The 24,152-nt window shown below is 36.4% G+C and overlaps 1 protein-coding gene across 4 annotated transcripts in view; it reads right to left on the bottom strand.

The window, feature by feature from the left end:
- Nucleotides 1-24,152, bottom strand: part of LOC110106569 (probable Ufm1-specific protease) — an 82,093-nt gene that overhangs the window by 54,009 nt on the left and 3,932 nt on the right. For 2 of the 4 annotated variants that reach the window (XM_028700162.1, XM_028700160.1), the window contains exons 2-5: nt 15,512-15,862; nt 1,478-1,746; nt 920-1,007; nt 655-827 (exon numbers count right to left, since the gene is read on the bottom strand). In XM_028700162.1, coding sequence (XP_028555995.1) covers nt 655-827; nt 920-1,007; nt 1,478-1,746; nt 15,512-15,862 — 881 coding nt within the window. The remainder of the gene's footprint in view (nt 1-654; nt 828-919; nt 1,008-1,477; nt 1,747-15,511; nt 15,863-24,152) is intronic. The other 2 variants (XM_028700161.1, XM_028700163.1) reach the window with 2 other exon arrangements.

Below are 24,152 nucleotides of genomic sequence, written 5' to 3'. Positions count from 1 at the left end.
AGTCACCTCAAATGAAGACCTAAGCATGCATGGAAATAAAACAAACTATGAGACATAAGGAGTCATAACATAAGCTTAGCAAACAAAACATGTCAAACCTCACGCACAATTACAAGGTTCACCAGCCTAAAAATTTAGATAAAATGAAAGATTGGCTGAAAGATTTTCTATTTGGACAAGAATTTCTAGAAATAGAAATTTCTTAAACATCAGCTATTTTACGTGCTGCAACCATTCATTAAGGGCTTCACAAAAGGTCATTTGCATAATGTTCTTGAAACGAGTTAACTCACTCCCATCATCTCTTAGGATTTATTACATTTAAGCCTCTTCTCTCCTCTACCACCAGCCAACCCCACTGCCCCTTGGGAAAAAAATGCACTCAAGAACCATGTTCCAGGAAAAATGCTAAAAGCTTCAAAAGTGAATGTTTTATGTTTAAAGAAAGATCATCAATATTTTTTATCAAAAGAAAAAGTTGCTACCCATCTACCAACCCCAGACATAGAAAATATAACTTCAAGAACTGGGGCCCTAGGAAAACAATAAAAACTGTGAATTTTGTCTTTTGCATAGAAGATGCTGGATCAACATTTTTCAGAAATACTTAGGTTGGTGATCGGTTGGTGATCCAAATCGTAAGAATAATGTTACCTGAGGATGGCTCGCTGAAAGACTTGGTGAGATAAGATTCTTCATTGTTAATAACTGGTCAATCAACCCTGGCACAACCAATTTGGAGATAAGTGAAGCAATGGGACATTCTTTTGAAGAATAACAAAGCACATCTAGCTTCAAATTAGAATATACACAACTTGCTGGTTCTGCTATTGATAGAAAGAGCTCAGAGTTATTAAGGTAGGAAGCTTGTCAAATTGTAGGATAAGCTTCAAAGATTATAACACACTATAATCAGTACCCGGGAAGTACTCCGCCACAGGAGCTACAGATTTAGAAACATTCCTAGACCGATTAGACAGCATCGTTATCCAGATGACATCTGCATTCTAACAAACCGAAACATCAGAAAATAGCGGTGCTTATACCAAGTCTATTATTTCATACCACCAGAAAGGGAATATAATGAAGGAGAAATGGTAATGTTGTTTACATTCCAAAAAAAATCCTGTGATGTTCAAATAATAGATAGGGAGGGCGTATATTCTATTCTGGAAACATTTTTAAAGAAAAAGAGATCCACAAGAAGCATAAGCGTAAAAAAAAAAATTTAATATTGCTCCTACAATATAAGCATTTAGTTAAGTAGGCCTTTCATAAGAAAATCAGTTATTTTAATTCCAGCATTGTTTAGTGCTTCCCTAGGCAAACAGACTTCTCATGCAAAGTTGACGAAAGATATTAGAGATTGAATAAAAAGTTAAAGAGGGCTATGATTTGCAGAAAACATGACTTATATGTGGCAAGTAGCATACTCAATCTCTCAAATATCATAAAATTTTGTTTTTATGAATCTAACCTCTCGTAATGAAGAAAATGAAAGGGACTTATTATTTGAGAAAAACTGTGAACAAGCTAAATCCTTTGCATCCGACTCCATATGATTGCTCGTTAACCACACATTTTCAGATATAGATCTGCTGAAATCCAGTTCAAAACCATGCAAAACAATGGAAGCAGATGTTTCATTAGAAGTTACACTAGGCCCTTCAACGAGGAATGCAGCACAAGGATCTTTAAGATCAGCAACAGTAAGATCGATCAAAGAAGAAAACATGTCTTCCATATCTGAAAACAAATAGAAAACAACATTTAGCAATGAAAGTGTCATCCACAACCACGCAACAATCAGTATAAGTATCATATCATAAAAAGTACAACATAGCTATTGTCATCGAAACCATGAAAAAATAGAAATAAAAATTTGAAATATCCTTAGGTTACATGATCAGAGACATTCATTAGCTTCCGGTTCTCCCATCATAGTTGCCCAAAACCAAGAATCTGGCTCACTATGCAGCTAGTGTGAGCCATCGTAAATGATAGAGGAAGCCCAGGTTATAGAGACTTCTATAACAAGGATTTTAGCTTAAAGAAATTGGTCTCAACTCTCACCTGCAGAGGACTCGATTGCTCGAGGTAAGCTGCCCAAATCCACAAGCATCTAACAGTAACAACCAAAACACAGAAATCTCTTCCTTCACTTATTTATATCTCCTCTAGTATTCTATTCCCTATTAACGATTTGATGCCAATGGTGCTTCTTGTGCCTAGTAGTAGTATGGATAGACGACACCACATTGGCATCCAACCAGCACACAGGATGTCACACCACTTCAACGCTTTTAGGTAATGCGTTCAAGGTGTATGAAGTAGAGCAACAACAACAGCTAGCTTTAAGGCAATTTAGAGCCATGGCGCATAAAAACAAAAAAAAAGTTAAAAATATAATAGCATGAATGAAAATGAACCCAATCTATGGCGAGAAGGGCCCATCTTAGTCATCTTCAGCAACAACAACAGCTAGCTAGGTTGAGAGGGCTCTAGCTGACAGCTAAAAAATTGGGAGAGCAGGATGCTCCTCTCCAATTGAAGATCCAATTGTATCTTGTATGTCCCTTCATAGTTTTTCAATACAAATTGTTTTTGGGCATTCTTATTCCCAATCTTCTTGTACCGTTCACTGGTTTTTGCTGAAATTGCATCCACTTCGTATCAAATTGACATTAGAGCCTATATCCAAGTACCTATGGCGGAAAAAAAGGCAGAAGTGTTAAAAGAAGAGGTCGGACAATTGAAATATGAGATTTTAGATTTCCAAACTCAAATTTCAGCCATCCACGAGAAGATTGATGGGAAATTTTCCATCAAGGAGGAGATGATGAAGAAATTGCTCGAGGGCCAAACAAAAAAGGCATCGTCGGAGGCAAGGGAAGCCACCGGCAATCAAGGGAGTGGGGAAAACCCGAATCCGATGAGGAGAGCGAAAGAACAAAATGCGGAGATCTAGGAGGAAGAAGAGAGAAGACCTCCTCTAGAGCCTATTCCTAGGGAGTAGATAGATAAAAGGCATGAGGAGAGACGTGAGGGGGTTGGGTATGAATGAAGGGGTGCTTAATTGGGGAGCATTGACGATGGAAATGATGGTGGAGGGAAGAAGGGTGGTGATCAGGGGAGATGCAGGGTTATCAAAAAGCCTCAATTTCTCTCAAAACCATGATGAGGACCATATAGGAGATGGGGGGGATTTCTTATGAATCCGCAGAGCTTAGAGGAGATCAAATTGGAGGAAGGGGGAGATATCCATATTTCAGTATAGCAACTTATACAGCAATTCGATGAGGTCTTTCAGCCACCTCAAAAATTTCCACCACCGAGGGAGCAGGAGCATGTGATGTAGGCAAAGAAGGGGGGTAATTGATTTTGGGTTCATGTTTGGGTTTGGTTTAGGCTGTCTTCTTTGGTGAGCTGCTCTATCCTCTTCTAATTCAGCTCATTAATGTTTAGTGGAATGCCTTTTTCAGCTCATTATTGTGGTGTCCTGTTTCTTCCCCCTTTTCCCGATCTCTGTGGCCCTTCGGTTCCTCCGCCTGACTCCAATTACGCGGCTGGTTCCTCCCCCCCCCCTCCCGATGGCTGCCTGTTTTGGTTCCCTGTGGGCGCCCGTTCCTATCCCCTTTTGTGGCCCCTTTGGCTGTTGTTCCTAGCCACCTGATGGCCTTCTATTTCCCCTGTTCTGATTGGTTCGGTTGGAGGTTTTGGGGGTTGTTTGGCTGCCTCTTTTCAACTATAAATAAGGGTTGTTTGTTGATAAAAATTTTTTTGACAGCAAAACCTGCGGGTTTCTTCTTGGAAAAGCTTGCGAGGTTGTTCCTTTTCTCTTCCTCTTGGGAAAGCTTGCGAGCTTGTCCTCTCTTCGATTTCGTCTTAGGCTTCTTACCTCTTTCTTCTCTCCGCAAGTGACCACCTCATTTGTATTTTTCTTCTCGATAAATGAAAAAAAGAGAGATGTAATGATTTTTGGAGCCAAAAAACTGACGATTTTCTTCTTGGAAAAGCTTGCGAGCTTGTTCCTTATCTCTTCTTCTTGGGAAAGCTTGCGAGCTTGTCCTCTCTTCGACTTCGTCTCGGGCTCCCTTTCTCTTTCTTCTCTCCGCAAGTGACCACCTCATTTGTATCTTTCTTCTCAATGAATGAAAAAAGGAGTTATGTGATAATTTTTGGACAGCAAAACATGTGGGTTTCTTCTTGGAAAAGCTTGCGAGCTTGTTCCATTTCTCTTCTTCTTGGGAAAGCTTGCAAGCTAGTCCCCCTTTTACTTTTCCTCTCTTTGACTTTGTCTTGGGCTTCTTATCTCTTTCTTCTCTCCGCAAGTTCCACACAACTTGTATCTTTCTTCTCAATCAAGGAATGCAAGCAAGTTTAGGTGTTTTATGTCATAAGTTTGTAAGCATCGTCTTTATTCTATGAAAGTTGTATTGTGTTTTGTTTAAGTGTGGTAATTATAAAGGATTTCCTAATTTTATGTAATTTGCGATATTTTTTATTGCATTAGCATGCCATCACCTTGAGGGAGGGAATGTCACCAATTAGTGCCAGGTCCTATCAATACTCTCAAATCCAATATGAGATCGAGAAGTTGATCTGGGAAATGTTGGAGGCAGGGATCATCAGGTCGAGCATGAGTCCTTTTCCTTTCCCAGACTTACTGGTTAAAATGTAGGAATGGGAACTAGAGATTATGTGGATTACTAGGCCCTGAATAAGGAGACAATACTAAACAAGTTTCCTATTTCGGTGATAAACTTGTTGTTGGATGAGTTATGTGGTGTGGTGGTGTTCACGAAAATGGATCCGAAGTCCGTGTGCCATCAGATCAGGATAATATAGGAGAATATCCTGAAGACTGCATTATGGACACAAAAGGGACAATACGAGTTCTTGGTGATACTATTTGGTCTCGCCAATGCCCCTGCTACATTTCAGTCCCTTATGAACATAGTGTTCTGACCGAACCTCAAGGAGGTTTGTACCGGTTTTCTTTGATGACATCTAGGTGTACAGCGGGTCGGACGAGGTGCATTTGGTGCACTTAAAGATAGTTTTATTTACTTTTTTTTTTTGTTCCTGCCCCCTTGAAGTGAGCACAAGGAGAATGGGGGGGGTGGTTCTTGTCCCCTTGAAGTGAGCACAAGGAGAATTTTTGAATAGATGAGGGGGCGATTATGGGGGAAATTTTAAATACGGAGGGTTGTTTAGGGATTTTCTTTAGAGGGAATGTATGTTTTAAGTAGGTTGTTTACCTGAGGTTTTAGCTATGTCTTGTTTATTATTTTTGAAGTTTGCCTAAGTCAGGAGGGCTCTAAACGACGACTAGGAATTTGGGAGAGCTGGATCTTCCTCTCTAATTGAAGATCTAATTGTATCTTGCATTTCTCTTCATACTTCTTTCAATAAAAATTATTTTTGGGTGTCCTTCCAAAATCTTCTTGTACTGTTCACTGGTGTTTGCTGAAATTGCATCCACTTCATATCAAATTGGTATTAGAGCCTAGAAGGGTACCAATGACGGGAAAAGAGGCAGAAGTGTTGGAAGAGGAGATCGAACAATTAAAATCTGAAATTTTAAATTTCCAAACCAAAATTTCAGCCAACCACGAGAAGATTGATGGGAAATTATCCATCATGGAGGAGATGATGAAGAAGTTGCTTGAGGGCCAAACTAAAACGGCATTGATAAGGTGAGAGAAGCATAGGCAATCAAGGGAGTGGGGAAAACCCAAATCTGATAACGAGAAGGGAAGAACAAGGGGAGAAGATCTTGGAGGAAGAAGAGAGAAAACCTCCTCTAGAGTCTATTCCTAGGTAGGAGACAGATAAAAGGTATGGGGAGAGGCGTGAGGGGGTTGGGTATGAATGAAGGGGTGCTCGATTGGAGAGCATTGATGATGGAATTGATGATGGAGGGAAGAAGGGTGGCGGAGATGCAGGATTATCCAAAAGTATCAATTTCTCTCAAAACCATGGTGAGGACCATACAGGAGGTGGGGGAAGGATTTCTGATGGAGCTGCAGAGCTTAGAGAAGATCAAATTTGAGGAAGAGGGAGACATCCATCTTTCAGGATAGCCACTTATATAGTAATTTGATGAGGTCTTTCAGCCACCTCAAGGATTGTCACCACAAAAGGAGCAGGAGCATGCCAACACCTTAAGGAAAGGAGTGTCACCAATTAGTGCCAGGTCCTTCAATACCCTTAAATCCAAAAGGATGAGATCAAGAAGCTGATAAGGGAAATGTTTGAGGCAAGCAGCATCAGGTCGAGCGTGAGTCCTTTTTTCTACCCTAGTTGTACTTGTCAAAATTTAGGAATTGGAGCAGGAGATTCTGTGTGGATTACTAGGCCCTGAATAAGGAGACAGCCAAAAAAGTTTCCTATTCTAGTGATAAACGAGTTGTTGGATGAGTTATGTGGAGTTGTGGAGTTCTAAAAGATGGATCTGAAGTCTGTGTAGCATCATATCAAGATGAGAGAGGAGAATATCCTGAAGACTGCATTCCAGACAAATGAGGGACACTACGAGTTCTTGGTGATATTGTTTGGTCTTACCAACGCACCTGCTACATTCAAGTCTGTTATAAACAGGTTGTTTTGATCATGCCTCAGAAGGTTTGTGCTGTCTTTGATGACATATTGGTGTACAGCAGGTCGGACAAGGAGCATTTGAAGGTAGTGTTAGAGGTGTTACAGGAGAATCAGCTATGGGCCAACCTGCATAAGTGCTTCTTTGGAGAACCCAGTGTGGAGTACTTAGGACATGTGATATCTCAAGAGGAGTGGTTGCTGATCATGCCAAGATTGAGGCTACGCTAAAATGTCAGCTACCTAGGACCCTAAAGGAGCTGAGGAGTTTCCTATGGTTGACTAGGTACTATAGAAGGTTTTGAGGGGATACAGCACTATAAATTGGCTACTGATGAAGCAGCTAAACAATGATAGTTTTTTTTTTTTTTTTTTTGTGGTGAGAGGTAGTTACCGAGGCTTTTGAGAGATAAAACAAGGCCATAACCATGATACCGGTCTTGGCCCTACCAGATTTTAGCCAAGTTTTATAATGGAGACTGATGTATCAAGATATGGATTAGAAGGGGTGCTCATGAAAATCGTAGGCCCATAGCTTACTTTAGCCAAACAGCTAGAGCTAGGCTGAAGTTAGCTTATGAGAGGAAGTTGATGGCCATTGTGTTAGTTATTCAGAGGTGGCAGTCTTACTTGTTGGGCAGACACTTCATCGTCATGACATACCAGGTGAGCTTAAAGTACATGTTAGAGCAGAGGATGGTGACCGAGGAGCAGCAGAGGTGGCTATCAAAGCTATTGGGATATGATTTTAAGATCCATTATAGGCCAGGGCTAGAGAACAAGACAGTTTATACCTTTTTCCATATGCATGGGGGACCTCCAAGAAATAGTCATTTCAGCACCACTGATATTGGATTGGGGGGCTATTAAGGAGGAGAGTTTGCAGGACGTAAACTGAGGGGGTTCAGGACAGATATGCTGAGGGATGAGAGTAGCCACCCTGGTTATTCCCTAGAGGGGGAGAAACTACTATACCAAGGGAGATTTGTGTTGTATTGGAAGGGGATGCATAAGGATGTGGAGGAATGGTAGCTAGATATGAGTTGTGCTTGAGGAGAAAATACATGGTCATGGCTTTGGGAGGGTTATTGCAACCTCTAACTCTTCTATATAGAGTGTGGGAGGAGGTCAAAATGGATTTTAAAATGGGTTGTCCAGATCTGAGGGGTTTACAATGATTTTGGTGGTGGTGGATAGATTAAGCAAGTATGCCATTTAATTCTCCTATGATATTCGTATATGGCAACGACAATGGTAGCAGCATTCATCAAAGGTGGTCAAATTGCATGAGATGCTGGAGTCTAGTGTATGATAGAGATAATGTGTTTATCGGCCATTATTGGAGGGAGTTGGTTCAGCCTACAGGAGATAGTATTGAAGAGGAGAATCGCATACCACCCCTATATAGATGAGTAGATAGAGGTGGTAAATAGGAGACTTGAGATTTATCTGCAATGTTTTGCTAGAGAACAAGACAGTTTATAGCTTATCCAGATGCATGGGGAAGCTCGAAGAATTAGCCATTTCGATACCACTGATAATGGATTGGGGGCCATTAAGAAGGAGAGTATGCAGGATGAGAAACTAAGGGGGGTTAGAACCTATGATGCACCGACACTTCTCAAAGAGTTGTCAGTGTCTGACACGTATCCGACATGACACGCGTCCTACACTCCTCCAATACATATCAGACACATCGAAAATGTGTCCGATTAAAAAAATATTAAATACAAATTGGACACACGTGTCCAATATGTTTCTCTTAAATATTTTATGAATTTTTTTAAATATAATTTCTTGTATTTAAAATTTTTACTTATTTAAAATATAAAAACTAAGTTTCTTATTTCTTATCCATAGCATCAAATCAATTGCCCACACTTGATACCCCATTCATCAAATATTATTATTTTCATTTCTCTTTGGCAGGTTACAACTTTGATTTCACAACAATGTCTGGTATCATCTCAACATCAACATATAACGTCATTACAACATCAACATTTCAAAACAATCTCCATATCAAAGTCTGACGATGTCTTTATATTGATGCTCGATGCTAGCAATTTTTAGACCCACAACTTGACATCTCATCTTTGTCTAACGGTTTCTCAACATTAATGACCAACACTCTCAACATCGACAATAAACACCCTCTTAACATTGATAACCAAAATTTATTGCATAACATCAATGCCCGACTCTCGACAGTATTATCATATCCTCTCTCGATGACTGATAAACGATATCGACGTCCGACTCTTGACATCCTAATATTAATCATTTTAAGCATAAATTATAGTTAAATGATTTATTATTTCTAATTTATTTTTAAAATTATACTTATTCAATTTTAATACATTATTTTTAAAATATAAAAATTATAATATTGTGTCCAACTCGTGTCCATGACCTATATTTTCAATAATTGACATGTCCCGTGTCCGTGTGGTGTCATATCCATATCGCCATGTCCGTGTCTGTGCATCATAGGAAAGGACAGATCTGCTGAGGGATGAGAGTAGCCAGCCTAGCTATTCCTTATAGAGGTAGAGACTACTATACCAGGGGAGATTTTTGTTGTACTGTAACGGGATGCATAAGGATGTGGAGGAGATTGTAACTACATGTGAGGTGTGCCAGAGGAGCAAATACATGGTCATGGCTCCGAGAGAGTTACTGCAACCTCTAGCTCTTCCAGACAGAGTGTAGGAGGATGTCAACATATATTTTATATATGGATTGTCGAGATCTGAGGAGTTTACAATTATTTTGGTGGTGGTGGACAGATTGAGCAAGTATGCTCATTTAATTCCCCTACGGCATTCGTATATGGCAACGACAGTGGCAGCGACATTCATTAGAGGTGGTCAAATTGCATGGGATACCCGAGTCTAGTGTCTGACCGAGATAATGTGTTCATCGGCCATTTTTGGGAATAGTGTTCATCGGCCATTTTTGGGAATAGTATTCAAGAAGAGAATCGCTTACCACTCCCAGACGGACGTGATAAATAGGAGCCTTGAGACGTATATAATACCCGAAATATTCAAAATAAATGTAAGTATTAAAATTCTCTAAATGTTCACTTATTTTCATTAAGTCCAACTTTTAATCCTGAGCATTTTGACATGTAAACTATTAACCTAATGTCTAATTTAATTAATTGTCTAGTTATTTAATTATTTTTTCTTTATACTTTTTTTACTGTATAAGATTTAGATAACCGTAACAGATACTTAGGTTAATTCCACTTAGCTATGCATGCATAGGCTTGATGGAAATCATGTGACTGTAGGGTTAGTGGAAAGGATAGTGGAAGTAGTATATTAGTTAATTAATTAGGTAAGCACCAAGCGCACTACTCCATTTTCCTGATTAGCTTCACGTTATCTCTGGCAGTCAAGGAGGTGGGCTGTGCCGTGACCTGCAGGTTGAAGGAGACGAATTCAAGCATATAGCTGCAGTGTTTACTTGCTGATTTCTGAATACCAGGTAAGCAGATTTCTGAATTTCAGGAAAAGAAGTATAATAATAGTAGGAATGAAGTGTAGAACAACATAATTTAGTAATTTTGTTTTGAAACGAGATGTGATTTACTGAAATTATGCCATGTTGCTGACGTAGGCTGCAGCAGTTGTTAAAAACTGTATGTAAGATTGTTGTAGTTGCTGAAAACAGCAAGTTCGGTGCTGTAACTTATTGATTTTTATCATGAAAATGCTGTAGATGTTTTTATAAATCTCTACCCTCAGCTATTAGTAACTAAAAACTAAAATCAGCAAGGAATGGAAAGAAGAAATATTGAAATCAGGTAGAAACGTTTGGGAAAGAAAAGGGAATTTGAATAGAATGAAGAAGAGGAATTACAAGGAAAAGGAAGTATAAAAGAGTATAAAGAGAGAGAATAGATTATTATTGAATGAGAAAGAGTGCAATTGAGATTGTATATAAAAGGAAAAGAAGACAAAGTCTAGGAGAACAAATTCCTAGCGAGGTGAGATACCCAAACGATGCTATAGGAATTAGTAAATATTTTATCAAATTGAGGCGAAAGACCGGATGAGGTAAGCCTACACTCTTAATTCTAGAAGTTGGGAATTTGGGCCTAATCTTGAATAAGAGAGCAGCTTCAATTCTAAAACTGGGAAATCTGGACCTAACCTTGAATTGAAAAGCTAAAAGGGTGCAAAAGCTTATGGTTATCACATGACTTGTTTAATGAGGTAGGACAATTGACAAGATAAAAAGTAATGTTATGCATTTCTCGTGAACAATATGAAATTTCAATTGGAATTTCAACGAGTTCTAAATTAATTATTAACAATGTTATTATTAATTCGTATATATTGATTGTGTATTTCATTGAGCCTAGCTCATTAATAGTGGTTATATTGCAGGAAAGGAGAATGAGTTCGTAGGGCACTAGACAAAAAAGGGGTGACTGTTTTTTTTGGTGTATATATATTTTGGGTGTACAAAGATATCTGAATAATTGTTGTACAGACTTTTGGATATTTAAATAAATTTTAGAGATTTTTAGTAAAGCTCTGTAATTCCTTTGAGATGTACATTTTATGATATATACTGCCTACTATAAAAACATTGATGTATTATGATTAGTGTTGTGAGGATAGTATGAATAGACTACTTTTTATTTATCTAGTTCGGTTATCGGTGTTTTCAGAATGGGGATAAGTAAGAAGATGTCTATTTAGATTCTCCTTCGCTGTCGACTCTAGATTGACGGTGGGGGCTCAAAATGTAACACCCCACATTACCCTTGACCAGTACTGTAGAGTGTAACAACAAAAACATATTATTTTCTTTCCATAAAGTTTTTTTTTTTTAAACAGTTAACCACTTGCATAACTATACGAAGTATCTTATAAACCTTCATTGATACATTAACTGAAGTACTTAACATTTTTAAACTTCCACAACATAGTTACAGAGCCACTAAGGAACATCCAAACAAAATACTTCAAATGAATGTTTACATACCCTTAGCTAATCCTTACTAATAAAAATAGAAATAACACAACATTGAGGTACTTGAAATCTAATCATCAACAACTTTATCTTTTTCTTTACCTGTAAAAACAGCCAGAAGAAAGTTCTGGTGAGCTATGAGGCTCACATAAGCTATGAAAAATTAATTAACAATAAAAATAAATTGATAAAATGAAATACAATATTGAGCTAATCATTGCACCCACTTATCATTATTTGAAAAGCATCATATTGGACATCATCTTTTATGTCATTTGAAATATATATTGAATATTTAATCTTTTAAAAGATTTGGCTATACTGTCGGTAGAGTAGTACTTGGAGGAGAGGGATAGGGTGTTAGTTGAATTAAAAAAGGCATTTATTGAAGGCTCAGCATATCATGAAGAAATAGGCATATGAGTATAAGAAGAACAACCAATTTGAGATAGGGGATAAGATATACTTGAAGCTTAGTCCCTACAAATAAAGGACGGTAGCTAACAAGAGGAATGAGAAGCTGACATCGAGATATTTTGGTCCTTATGAGATATTGGAGAGGATTGGAGTAGTGGCTTATCGATTGCAGCTACCCCCGACCACTACTATACATCTAGTGTTCTATGTGTCACAATTGAGGAGAGCTATCAAATATCATTCATCTAATTCAGAGTTACTCGGGCACAAACAGAGGATTTGGAGGTGGTGTTACTAGAGCTGAAATGGGTGCGACAAAGAAAGAGATCAAGTGTTGATAAAATGGAAGAACATACTCGACTATGATGCCACATAGGAGTCGTACGAGATGGTGAAGAAGCAGCTTCCATCTTTCCACATTTAGGAGAGGGATGTTGATAGACCATTCCCTACTGGATTAGTTATAGAAGGGTCAGTCCATCTTGGACAAGCCAGGGTCTAGACCAACAAGGGGGGATCCCGCCACCTTGAAGTGGGCCAAAGGAAGATTTTTTAATAAGGGGGCGGGGCCAGGAGAGAAATTTCAAATAGGGAGGGCTGTTTAAGGATTTGCTTTGGAGGGATTGTATACTTTAAGTAGGTTGTTTACCTAGGGTTTCGGTTATGTCTTGTTTGCTGCTTTTGAAGTTTGCCTAGGTTCAGAGGGCTCTAGCCGATGGCTAGAAATTTGGGAGAGCAGGATCTTCCTCTCCAATTGAAGATTCATTTGTATCTTGTATTTTTCTTCATAGTTCTTTCAATAAAAATTATTTTTGGGTGTTCTTCTTCCCAATCTTCTTATGTCGATCACAGATTTTTGCTGAAATCGCATCCACTTTATATCACAGGACTTGTGCAGAACTTGTGACGGACTGGAAGTTATGGAGGAAAGATAATTTGAGAGAAGTGTTATTAGGATGGAAATGAAACCCTAGTAATTGACTATGAATCAATCCAAAGAAGTAGATAGTCCAAGCTAGCATGCTGCACAGAAGATAAATCGTCGGAAACAAAACAAAAGATTTTCACATCCAGGTTTTAAGAATGATGTCCAAATTACAAGAGCAAAAATCAGTGCAGACCAACAAGTTAGATATGCTCAATATTGGTTAATAAGTTCTTTTGTTTCTAGCTTACACATGACTAGGTATGGCTGTCTATCATAAATCATTATCAGATATCTCTGCAAGCCACTATCTGCAAGAAAGTACCATTGTAAAGCATAAAAACCGCAATAGCATGCTACTAATGATTAGCATTTTGTCTAACTAGCAAAAACATTTTAAAATACACATCTAAAGATTGCAGCAAGTTTCCAAAATAACCAAACCGCCTAGGTTCCTACTTCATGGGATTCAAGAAGGCTTGATAACATCTAATCAACAAAGCTAGGCTGGCCAGTTAATTGAAATTGAAAATAAGAGCCTGAACCGTAATGATAAACTGGAAATGACTGAGCTTTCCTTCTTGCCTGGCAAAATTTTAAACCCTCTCACCAAACCAAAACGCCCATGACAAAATCAAATGGACCCTATAACAAACTTGAGCCAGACACAAAACAAGGTCTTCAATTGCAAAACATAAGTTCCAAAGTTGGTCTATAACCATTATGAAGGCTTTTAAAATCTTTTATCACTCTACCAACATATTTATTTAAATCTCCTTCTATAAAAAGACTTTCTTTAATAGGTAGTCTTTGTATTAATTCTTCTCAGCCATTCTAAAATTTTAATTTTAAACACATATTCAAACCTACTTTAGAAGCCTAAAAACTTATAATATTAATAATTTTAGCATCAACAACAATTTTAAAATTATAATTTTATCACCGATTCTATTAATTTCTACAATATTATCCTCCAAAATCTTCTTAATAATCACACCAACATCATTTCTAGTACAACTACCTAAATATTATAGTTTAAAGTCTAGACTATCAATCTCCTCAATCTTCTTTCCAAGCCATTTAGTTTTCTGAATATATATATAATATTTATCTTCCTATGAATCATAACATATATTAATTCAATTAATTTTTCTATAAGAGAACATATATTCAAAGTTCATATCCTAATTTTAATTTCATTGACTAGCTTCTTTGCCTAAAGCTGTCCATAATATGGGAACCATTAATTTAACCAAAGAAAAAACAAAAGTTGAAACCAGGATCACAATCAAACATTAATTCACATAGGTGGTGCATAAGTAATTTTGGAGAATTAGCCAATGCCACCAGTCTGTGGCATTCTATAAAATCGATATTAAAATCTTATTTAGATATTTTTTCTAAATCCTCTATAGCCTCGAATTAAAAATTAAAAAAAAAAAACATGATTCATAAATTTAGTAAATCACTTAATAAACATAAAAAATTCAAATGCAATAAAAAAAACATAAAAATTTTGAATGGATTGATAACTATAATGAATATTATGAATAATTATTTTATCAAAGGTTAAATTTCAAAATAGTCCCCCGATAATTCGTATATGGTAATTTTAGTCCCAGAGTATAACGTTGCTTCAATTTATTCCCTCAACTATACAAAATTGATCCAAAATTATCCCATTGGACTAAATTGGGATCAATTTCGTAAAATCGAGGGACTAAATTGAGATCAATTTTATATCACAATTATAATATGAGGAACTATTTTGGATCAATTTTATATAGTCGATGAAATAAATTGGGACAACTTGATACTCTGGGACTACATTGGCCATACACGAATAGTTTAAAAAATATTTTGTGATTTTTTTTCCATCTTATCAAATAATTATCAATAACATGGATGCGCAACAGGCGTAACTTACATGAACTAGATGTTTATAGAGAAAAATGTGCAAATTAGAATACTAAAATCCTAGGTAAAAGGTTCTGCTTCAAATTTATTTTTAAAAAAGAAAATAGCATTTGCTATTTATGATGCAAATACATGAAGTAAGAAAAAAGAAAACGAATAAATAATTAACTAATCTAAACTTTCTACAGACAATACACATTTGAATTTCAGACGGGAAAGTCTGTAAACCAGAAGAAGAAAAATGATGCCAAACAATCAAGATAAAAGAAGGTTCTGTTTCGCAAAAACTTGAATGGATTTTCAATAGAGAGGAGAAGACAATGAAAGTTCTGAGTCCAAAATTTATTTTACTGTAGAATTATGAGTATAAGTTGCTAAGGCCTTAAGCAAAGCAAGAAACATAAGTATCAAGGACAATTTGTACGCTGATCACGATAGAAGTTTCAAGGGTACGTTTTTTAAAACCCTTTGTAATAGGCATTGCTTTGAAAATTTTCCATGTATGCCTTCTAAAAAATTAAGTTGACAGCATAGAGTAATAAATTTTTCATGCATAAACAGAAATTAATCAATACAACATGAAATGACAAAAAAAAGAGTAATAAAGTAAAACTGAGTTTTTATCCAGACGCCACTTAAATTATAAAATCAAACATTTACCTGATGCTATATTTCCAGGAGAATAAATGGGAAATTTTAACGCCAACTCACACCTAGTAAGACAGCCTTTCTCCCACACTAGCTTCTCAGGATCGGTTTCATATGAAATGGTACTGAATGATTCAACATTTTTAAAATTTCCCATTTCATACTTAAAAAACTGGATCGAGTCACTATTTAAATCAGCAGCTGCTCCAATTATGTCATGATGTTCAGCATTTACTGAAAGATAACTCCTCATCTTACAGGAAGCTTCTGCTGCCTTTCTAGCATTAAACTCCATGTCTCCATTGTTAATCAATAGCGCTCCAACTATATCAAACCCTCGGATGAGTAATGTCCGGATATCATCTGTTTTAAACAAAGCATAGGTAGATTTATGCTGAAATCCGCATATCAAGCTAAACATCTATTAACTACAAAACAAACGGATTGATACAATGAAGAAAGGTACATAAAGGCAGAAGAACAAAAAGTGTGGAAGCATAGGAGGAAAAGGCGTGCTATAAAGTCTCAATTAAAAAGCAGGAAATTATGAGTAGAAGAAGCAAAATAGCAAAGATACTTCAAAAAGCAAGATATATATATATATATATATATATAGAGAGAGAGAGAGAGAGAGAGAGAGAGAGAGAAGGATCAAAAAAGTCCTTCAACTCTTTGTGAGGGACCAAAATGATCCCAACTCTTTTAAGGGACCAATTTAGTCCCTCAATTCCTTAAAAAGGGGCCTTTTTTGTCCTAACATTAAATTTTGAGGTTAATGATGTTAGATCAAGGGGTATTTTGGTCATTTTTTTAATTAAGTTATTTATTAAATATAATTTCAAAATAATAGTATTTTTTATTTATTAAATATTTCTTTAATAATAAATCTAGTCTATAATGATCCTAAAATAAAACTAGAATTATTAATCATTTTTGAAATTACAACTAGAATTATTAATAATTTTTTTATTAAAGAAATGTCTAATAATTTTTTTTATTACTATTACTTAGAAATAACATTTAATAAATAATTTAATCAAAAAATGACTAAAATTCATCTTGATTTATCATCATTAACCCCAAAATTTAATGTTAGGATCAAAAAGACCCCTTTTTAAGAAGCTAAGGGACCAAAATTGATCCCTCAAAAGAGTTGAGGACCATTTTGGCCTCTTACAAAGAGATGAGGAACCATTTTGATCCTTCTCTCTCTCTCTCTCTCTCTCTCTCTCTCTCTCTCTCTCTCTCTTTATCATGGTTTAAAATTGCGCAATATGAGGCTCGCCTTGAGGCCCGCCTTTGCGCAATTCCAGTAAAAAATGCCTCGATGCTTACACCTCGAGTTTTTTTTATGAGGCTTGCACCTCAACTTGGTTGAGGCCCGCCTCGCCTCACTGGCATGAGGCTTACGCCTCACGCTATATATATATAAAACTTACATAAATCTTGAAGTAAATGACCGACATTAGACTCTATAGGAGAGGAGCAAAGGGAGAGAGCAATTCATCATAATGATGATTCAAATGAAGAACCCTTTAGTGATGACAGTGCTGATGACTTATGAGTTCTTATGTGATATGTCATTGCTATTTATTTTTGGAAATTGGAATTATATGTTAATGAAAAGAATACAGGGATTTGAGAAAGATAGAATTTTGAGTTGAACTATATTTCATGTTGTCTTATTATTGGGATATTTTGATTTCACTTCATGTCTTATGCTTTTTTATGTTTTATATTATTCACTCATTAGTATATAAAAAATTTATCATTTTATATTTACGCAATCTTTTGATTTTGAGGCGCCTTGAGGCTTACACCTCGTCTCACGAATGAAAAACGCCCCAATACTCGAATACGCAATTTTAAACATTGCTCTTTATATATATATATATATATATATATAAACCCAACGGAACCTTTAAAATACCACAACACTCAACAATACTAGGTTGGATACAACAGAAGATAATATGGATTTTAATTTTTTAAAAAACTTTCTCAAAGATTAGTTTGATACATTTTAGTTAGGTTTCAAAGGGCAATGTGCAATGTGACTGGTTTTATTTACTTCAAAGAGCAAAATGTAAAGCGATGTGCTGAACTGAAAAGCCAAATTATGCCCAGTCAAGTGAAGTGAATAGACACACTAATTGTGGACATTGTATAAGTCTAGCAAAACCAACTTTACTAAGACAAATTTTGTGGACACGCAACAAGCTATGACATAGCATCACAAGAAAATATACACTACAATAAAAAGAAAGAAAGCTTGAAAATTATAATGCACTATCACTTCAGAATGATGAAGCATATCATGTCGGACATGTGCAGGAACCTGACACCTACCCAACACATGTATCTATGTGTTCAATTAAAAGAAACAATAAAATTTAACGGATATACATTTCTAGCACATATGCCTCGAATAATAATTTTAATTTTAAAAGTATTTTACATAAATAATTTAGGCTAACATGATCATTCTCTTTTATATTGAAATCAATTACTTAAATAACCTAATAATTACTCAACAATAAATTTATTTTCCTTATGTTTCTCTAATTTGATGTGATTTCTCATAATGTTTATTTTTATTTTTTTACAAAAGAATCAATTTTTTAACTTCAAGTTAACAATCTATAATATCATGCGATAATTTTTTCTTCAATTGAATTTAAGATATTTAATAATTTGAAATATGTATTTAATTTTATAAACAATTGAAATAAATTTATTATTATATGAACTTATTTCATATTTATTTAATTGTGAAATTATTATATATTTCTTGACTTTTAAAATATAATATTATAATGTCATGTCCAATTCATATCCTTAATTTATATTTTCAATTATAAATATTTGCATCATAGCTTGAAAACTAGAACTTGGAAGTGAACAATACCATTTCTACTGAAAATCATAAAGAAACCTAATAGCAACTTTAGGAATTGTTGAGCCACATAAAAATGTCATTTTGATAGGGTTTAGGGTTTAGGGTCACTGCTTCAAAATCATAAAGAATTTTTTTGCTTCCACCCAATTACATTATTTATGGCCACTGCCACCAAGATTCAACCTATTTTCCAGAAAAAAAAACTAGGGTAAACATCTGGGTGCACCAACAAGAGTAGGTATTAGCAAAAAATGAGCTAAAACTATGTCCTAACATTCCCAAATAAAGTTTTTTGCGCATACTGATTGACACAAAGCTAAATAAAATTTGGAGGCAATTGGTTTGTGTTCATTTAGTAGTTAGGTAAATAAGAAAAGTTTCTCAGTTTTTCTAGGTTCTATACAAGTTTCTTTTAAGAATATCCTTCAGAATGTGCAAAAGCTAAAGAAAGAGTTTTTTGAGGTTTCAAGACATAAATCCACAAAACGTTTCTTCAATACTGAAACCACTTCAAAATATTCCATCAATACAAACATCTCAGTTGTGATCTCACAATGCTGCCATTCAAGGAAAATACCTGTACTAGGAGCCATAGCTCAGTTCTCTTGAGAATAAGCTAAATTGTGCAAGCCTTAAAGCAAATTTGCAAACTTAATGCATTAGGAACATGCAACATACATTCTATTCATCAACGCAGGACTTTATTTATCTTTTTTTCTCCCTAGTCAGACACTGGACTCACTTTTTGCTAACATGGAATAGATTCCTTGATCATGAAACCCCTACCCAAAAACGATCAAACTCCCTCAACAAAAGACTATCATAACATGAACAACCACATGACAGAATAACTCTATAAAAATAAGATCAATAAATAGAATTATAACTAAACATTTGCTCCTCAAAGCACCATCCATCAATCAAAGACCTTCATCCTTCTTTCTCTTGAGGGATTTGATTAACATTTTACATTCTTTTTAGAGCCTTGCAATGCCCTGCAAACAACGTAACAACCCACTATCAGTCTTCCAATCAAATTCAGACCCCTGGCCTGCCTAGCTGCAGACTACTACCTCAGTCACCTCTGCCAAAGGATTCATCTCAGCCATAGAGCTATGACAGAGACCTCTATCCTCACCATCAGTTCATGATCACTCAATTACCTCTATAACCTTATGTATCAGGCTGCAAGTATAAGTGTAGTAATGTATTATATAACAAAATGTATCACCACATCCATATTTCTCTTTCAATATAATGCAATGCCTTTAGTTGCCTCTTATCTTCTTATTCTTACTTAATACTCCGTTCTCTATAGCTTCTATACAATTCTAACATGGTATCAGAGATCCAGCCTAACAGCATACGCTCCTGTAAGTAGACCAGCCTAACTCCTCTACAAGCCACAGTCAGCACCGAACCCCTTTTCTTTCCCAAATGGCTGACACGGTCATTCCTCCTCTCAAATTCCTCATGGCAAACATCAGATCCAGTGAAACAATGCCTCTCTCTAATGACAACTATCCCATTTGGACAGCCCATATACGCAAACTCTTCAAGGCAAAAGGGTTTGAGAAGTTCTACTTGAGTCAGACCACTGACCACCCAAATTTATTCCTGATGGCAATAGGCAATTCATTGTAAACCCAAAATACAACACTTGGCAACAGGTTGATCAAAATATAGCAACCGCCATGGTCTCTACACTCTCAAGCATCATCCTGCCGTATGTCCTGAATCTTGAGAGCACCTCTGCAACATGGATATAATCTGAAAAATGGTTGCAGTCCTCCAACATATCAAGAGTATTCAGCTCAATATTGAGCTGCATCACATCTATATCAAGAATCAAACTATGACAAAATACTTACAAAGGCTAAATCCATCGTCTACAATACCGTGGCTATAGGATAGTCAATCTACAATAAAGGCATCATACAATATACACTTAGCGGATTACCTCCAAGATATCAAAGCTTTCAAGACACCCATCTGTACCGAACTCACACTGATAATTCTCGATGATTTCTACACACTAGTCGCTATTGTGCAGTGAAGAGATCAACACCGTTGTTGAATCTATGAAGGAGCTCATGATCAGCAACTCCACCCTTGTCTTCAAGCATTCAGCAACCATGGCACAAGAGGCTCCTAGCCGCGGGAGGGGGGGTGTTAAAACTCTATAAGATAAATTTGTTCATAATTTCCCAAATATGTGGCAAGAATGGCCATTTGATAGTAGATTGTTGGCACTGTGCAAACCCATAAGATAATCCCCTCTCCAGTAGTCAAAACCAACATGTACTTATAACTTTGCTCAACAACATCAGAGTGGTTTTTAGACTCTAGTACCTCCTCTTCATCTCAATCCTATGCTAGAAAATCCATAGCAATAGTCTTCATACACAAGAATTGACCAAGTTACTGACAAAAATAGTAGCAGTGTAGCCATAACCCACATCGAAAATGGTATTCTCCCTACACCAACTGACCAACCCATAAGCTTCTTCTCTCCCATCTCCTTCATACTCCAAAATTGTCATGCAATCATTTATCCATTCACAAATAAGAAACAAAAAATAATTGCTCAATCACTTTTGATGCAGTGATTTTTGCATCCAAAACCAGAAAATCATTCAACTTTTTCACGGCAACTGCCATAGAGGTCTCTACTCCATTGCTCATACCATGCCAAGCCCTCCAATTATAACACTACTCTCCAACTCCACCAACAACAATTGGCATAGGCATTTGGGTCACCCTCATTCACAGATTATGTCAACAATTTAAATTAAAAAAAAAAAAAAAGCTTGTCATATATCCATAGTTTTCTTTTTCCACAATACTTGTGGCATCACAAAATGTCATACACTGCCATTAGTAAATGTTCAACCACTTCTTAGTCTTTAGAAATGCTATACTCTATAGTGGTGACAATATATGGCCTGGCCCGCTAACCCAACCCAAAAATTTTGAGTTTGAGTTGACTCGTTTAAAAAATAAAAAGGATTTGAGTCGAGAATTTGAACCCGTTTATTAAACGGGTCAGGATCAGGTTGACCCACTAATCCGATTTTGACCCAAAAATGATCCATTTAATATTTTTTCCCTTAAATTCTTCTATTTGTTGGTATGATCTTCTTATTTTTAATAAGTTATAAAAATTTTGTTAAAGCAAAACTAGTTATCGAGTTAGGTTCGGGCCATTCAGGTTGCTAGCAGGTCAGGTTTGGGTCCATCTTTTTTACATGTTTATTAAACGGGACGAGTTTAGGTTGATCGGATTATGATTGGGTCAATTTCAGGTCAGACTCGAACCTGATTCATTAACTCATTTTGGCACCCCTAATACTCTGATGTATGGGGATCATCCCCAGTAGTTTTAATTTATAATTATAAATATCATGTTTTTTATACTAATGCACCATCTCGTTTTTGTTGGACCTACCCTACATTCAAACAATTTGAAACAACTCAAAAATTCATTAATCTTCAATTCATGGTAGAAAATTAATTCAGCAAACACAAAATATCTTTGCAACGATGGTGGTGATGAATTAACCAATAATTCTCTTCACAATCACCTTCTAACTCATGGCATCATCCACAAATTAAGGTGCCCATACACATCAGAACAAAATGGATTAGCAGAACAAAAACACCACCATTTCTATCCATGCTCTTATTCTAAAAGCCAATCTTCCCCTCAAATTTTGGGTAGACTCTCTTCTCACCGTAGCCTATCCTATCAACCCTCTAAAAACACATATATAAACTCCTCTACCAAAAGTCTCCTACCTACTCTCACCTAAAGGTGTCTGGGTGGCTCCTGCTTTCATTATCCATAAGCTATGTTGCACGGATATGCCTATTTACGAGGCATGTTGTATCGGACACGTGTCGGATACGGATACGCCTCCGATACAGCACGGATACATGTCGGATACGGCTTTGCCATGTCCAATTAAAATATTATTTAAATTTGATCGGATATTAAAAAAAAATAGAGCCGCAATTTGCCCTATTCATTTCGGTTATCCGTTCGATATCCTTGTTCATTTATGCGGCTTAAACATTTCGGCGAGCTAGGTTTTTCGTTTTCGCACAGTCGTTTTCTTCGTTATAGTCGAAGGACCTGCTCGACGAAATGAGCATAGAAGCGGAGAAGATCATCCTTCGTCGACAAAGAGGAAAGAGGCTCGACGACGCGAGCATTAAAGCCGACAAAATCCTTCATTAACGGAGCGGATCGACAACACGAACGGTGAAGGCGACGTGAGCATTGAAGGTTCGTTTTCTCCGTTCTTCATTTTCTTAATCGTAGGCTCAGTACCAGAACTCGGTACCGCTTGGTACTCGATACTGCTTAGGTGCTTAGTACTCGGTACCGCTCAGTACTGCTTGGTACCGCTCGGTACTCGATATCGTTCGGTATTGCTCGGCACTGCTCGGTACCGAGCGATACTAGAATTCAGTACAGCTCGGTACTTGGTACTGCTCGGTACTGCTTAGTACCTCTCGGTATTGAGCGATACTAGAACTCAGTACCGCTCGGTATCGGAACTAGGTACCACTCTATATCGCTCGGTACTGCTCGGTATAGAGGGGTACCGAATGGTACCAAGAAGTAGAACAAGCCTATCCTTATATTTTCTGGACACCATGTGTTATGCATACGCTTAATCTTGCCTTGAATAACATTTGTGCAGTTAAGAATACCGAGGCAAACGAAATCACATATAATGAATATCATTGGATCACTGTGATTGTTGGAGATGCAGTTGTAATTAGAAAATTTATTATGAATCACTCTATGAGACTCTCTATGTTCAATGATTTTTCGAATTTGAAGATGCTTGCAGTAGCTGAAACTCAGTTTGTCTCAATTATAGTGATGTTTAAAATTCAAAAAAATTAAAAATGCTCTTCAAGCTATGGTGATCAGTGACAAATGGTCCTGTTATAGGGAAGATGATGTTGGAAAAGCTAAGTATATAAAGGAGAAGCTTTTAGATAATTTATGGTGGGATGAGATTGAATACATCTTAAACTTCAGAGATCCAATTTATGAGATGTTGAGAGTAGTGGATACAGATAAGTCTTTTTTACATCTCATTTATGAGATGTGGGATTCAATGCTAGCCAAAGTAAAAGAAATTATATATAGACATGAGAGGAAAGCAGTTCATGAAGACTCAAGCTTTTGGGATATTATTTATGCTATTCTAGAATATAGGTGGAGCAAAAGTAATATACCTTTACATTGTTTGGCTCACTCACTAAATCCCAGGTAAATTTCAATATTTTTATATTATTAATTTACAATTTGTTGTTTAGTAATTTCAACATTTTTTATTATTTACTTGTAATATTTTTTGAAGGTATTCAACTAAAGAATGGCTTCAAGAGGATCCTCAAAGAGTTTCTCCACATAAAGATTTAGAAATTTCAAATATGAGGAAGACATGTTTGAAGCGTTATTTTCCAAATGAGGAGAAGAGAAGAAGTGTCAATATTGAGCTTGCTAAATTTTTTGGTTATTTAGAGGACTTTGGTGACCAAGAGTCATTGCGTGATAGGTGGAGAATTGATCCGAAAATGTGGTGGATTATACATGGAGCTTCAGCACCTCTACTTCAAACAATCACCATAAAATTGCTTGGTCAAATTTCATCCTCATCCTGTTGTGAAAGAAATTGGAGCACATACTCGTTCATCCAATCAATGAAGAGAAATAAAATTACTCCACAACGG

Source organism: Dendrobium catenatum, unplaced genomic scaffold (genome assembly GCF_001605985.2).
Source record: "Dendrobium catenatum unplaced genomic scaffold, ASM160598v2 fragScaff_scaffold_1467, whole genome shotgun sequence".
Lineage (NCBI taxonomy): Eukaryota > Viridiplantae > Streptophyta > Magnoliopsida > Asparagales > Orchidaceae > Dendrobium > Dendrobium catenatum.
The sequence above is the reverse complement of the archived record's forward strand: the minus strand, read 5'-3'. Positions and strand labels throughout refer to the sequence as shown.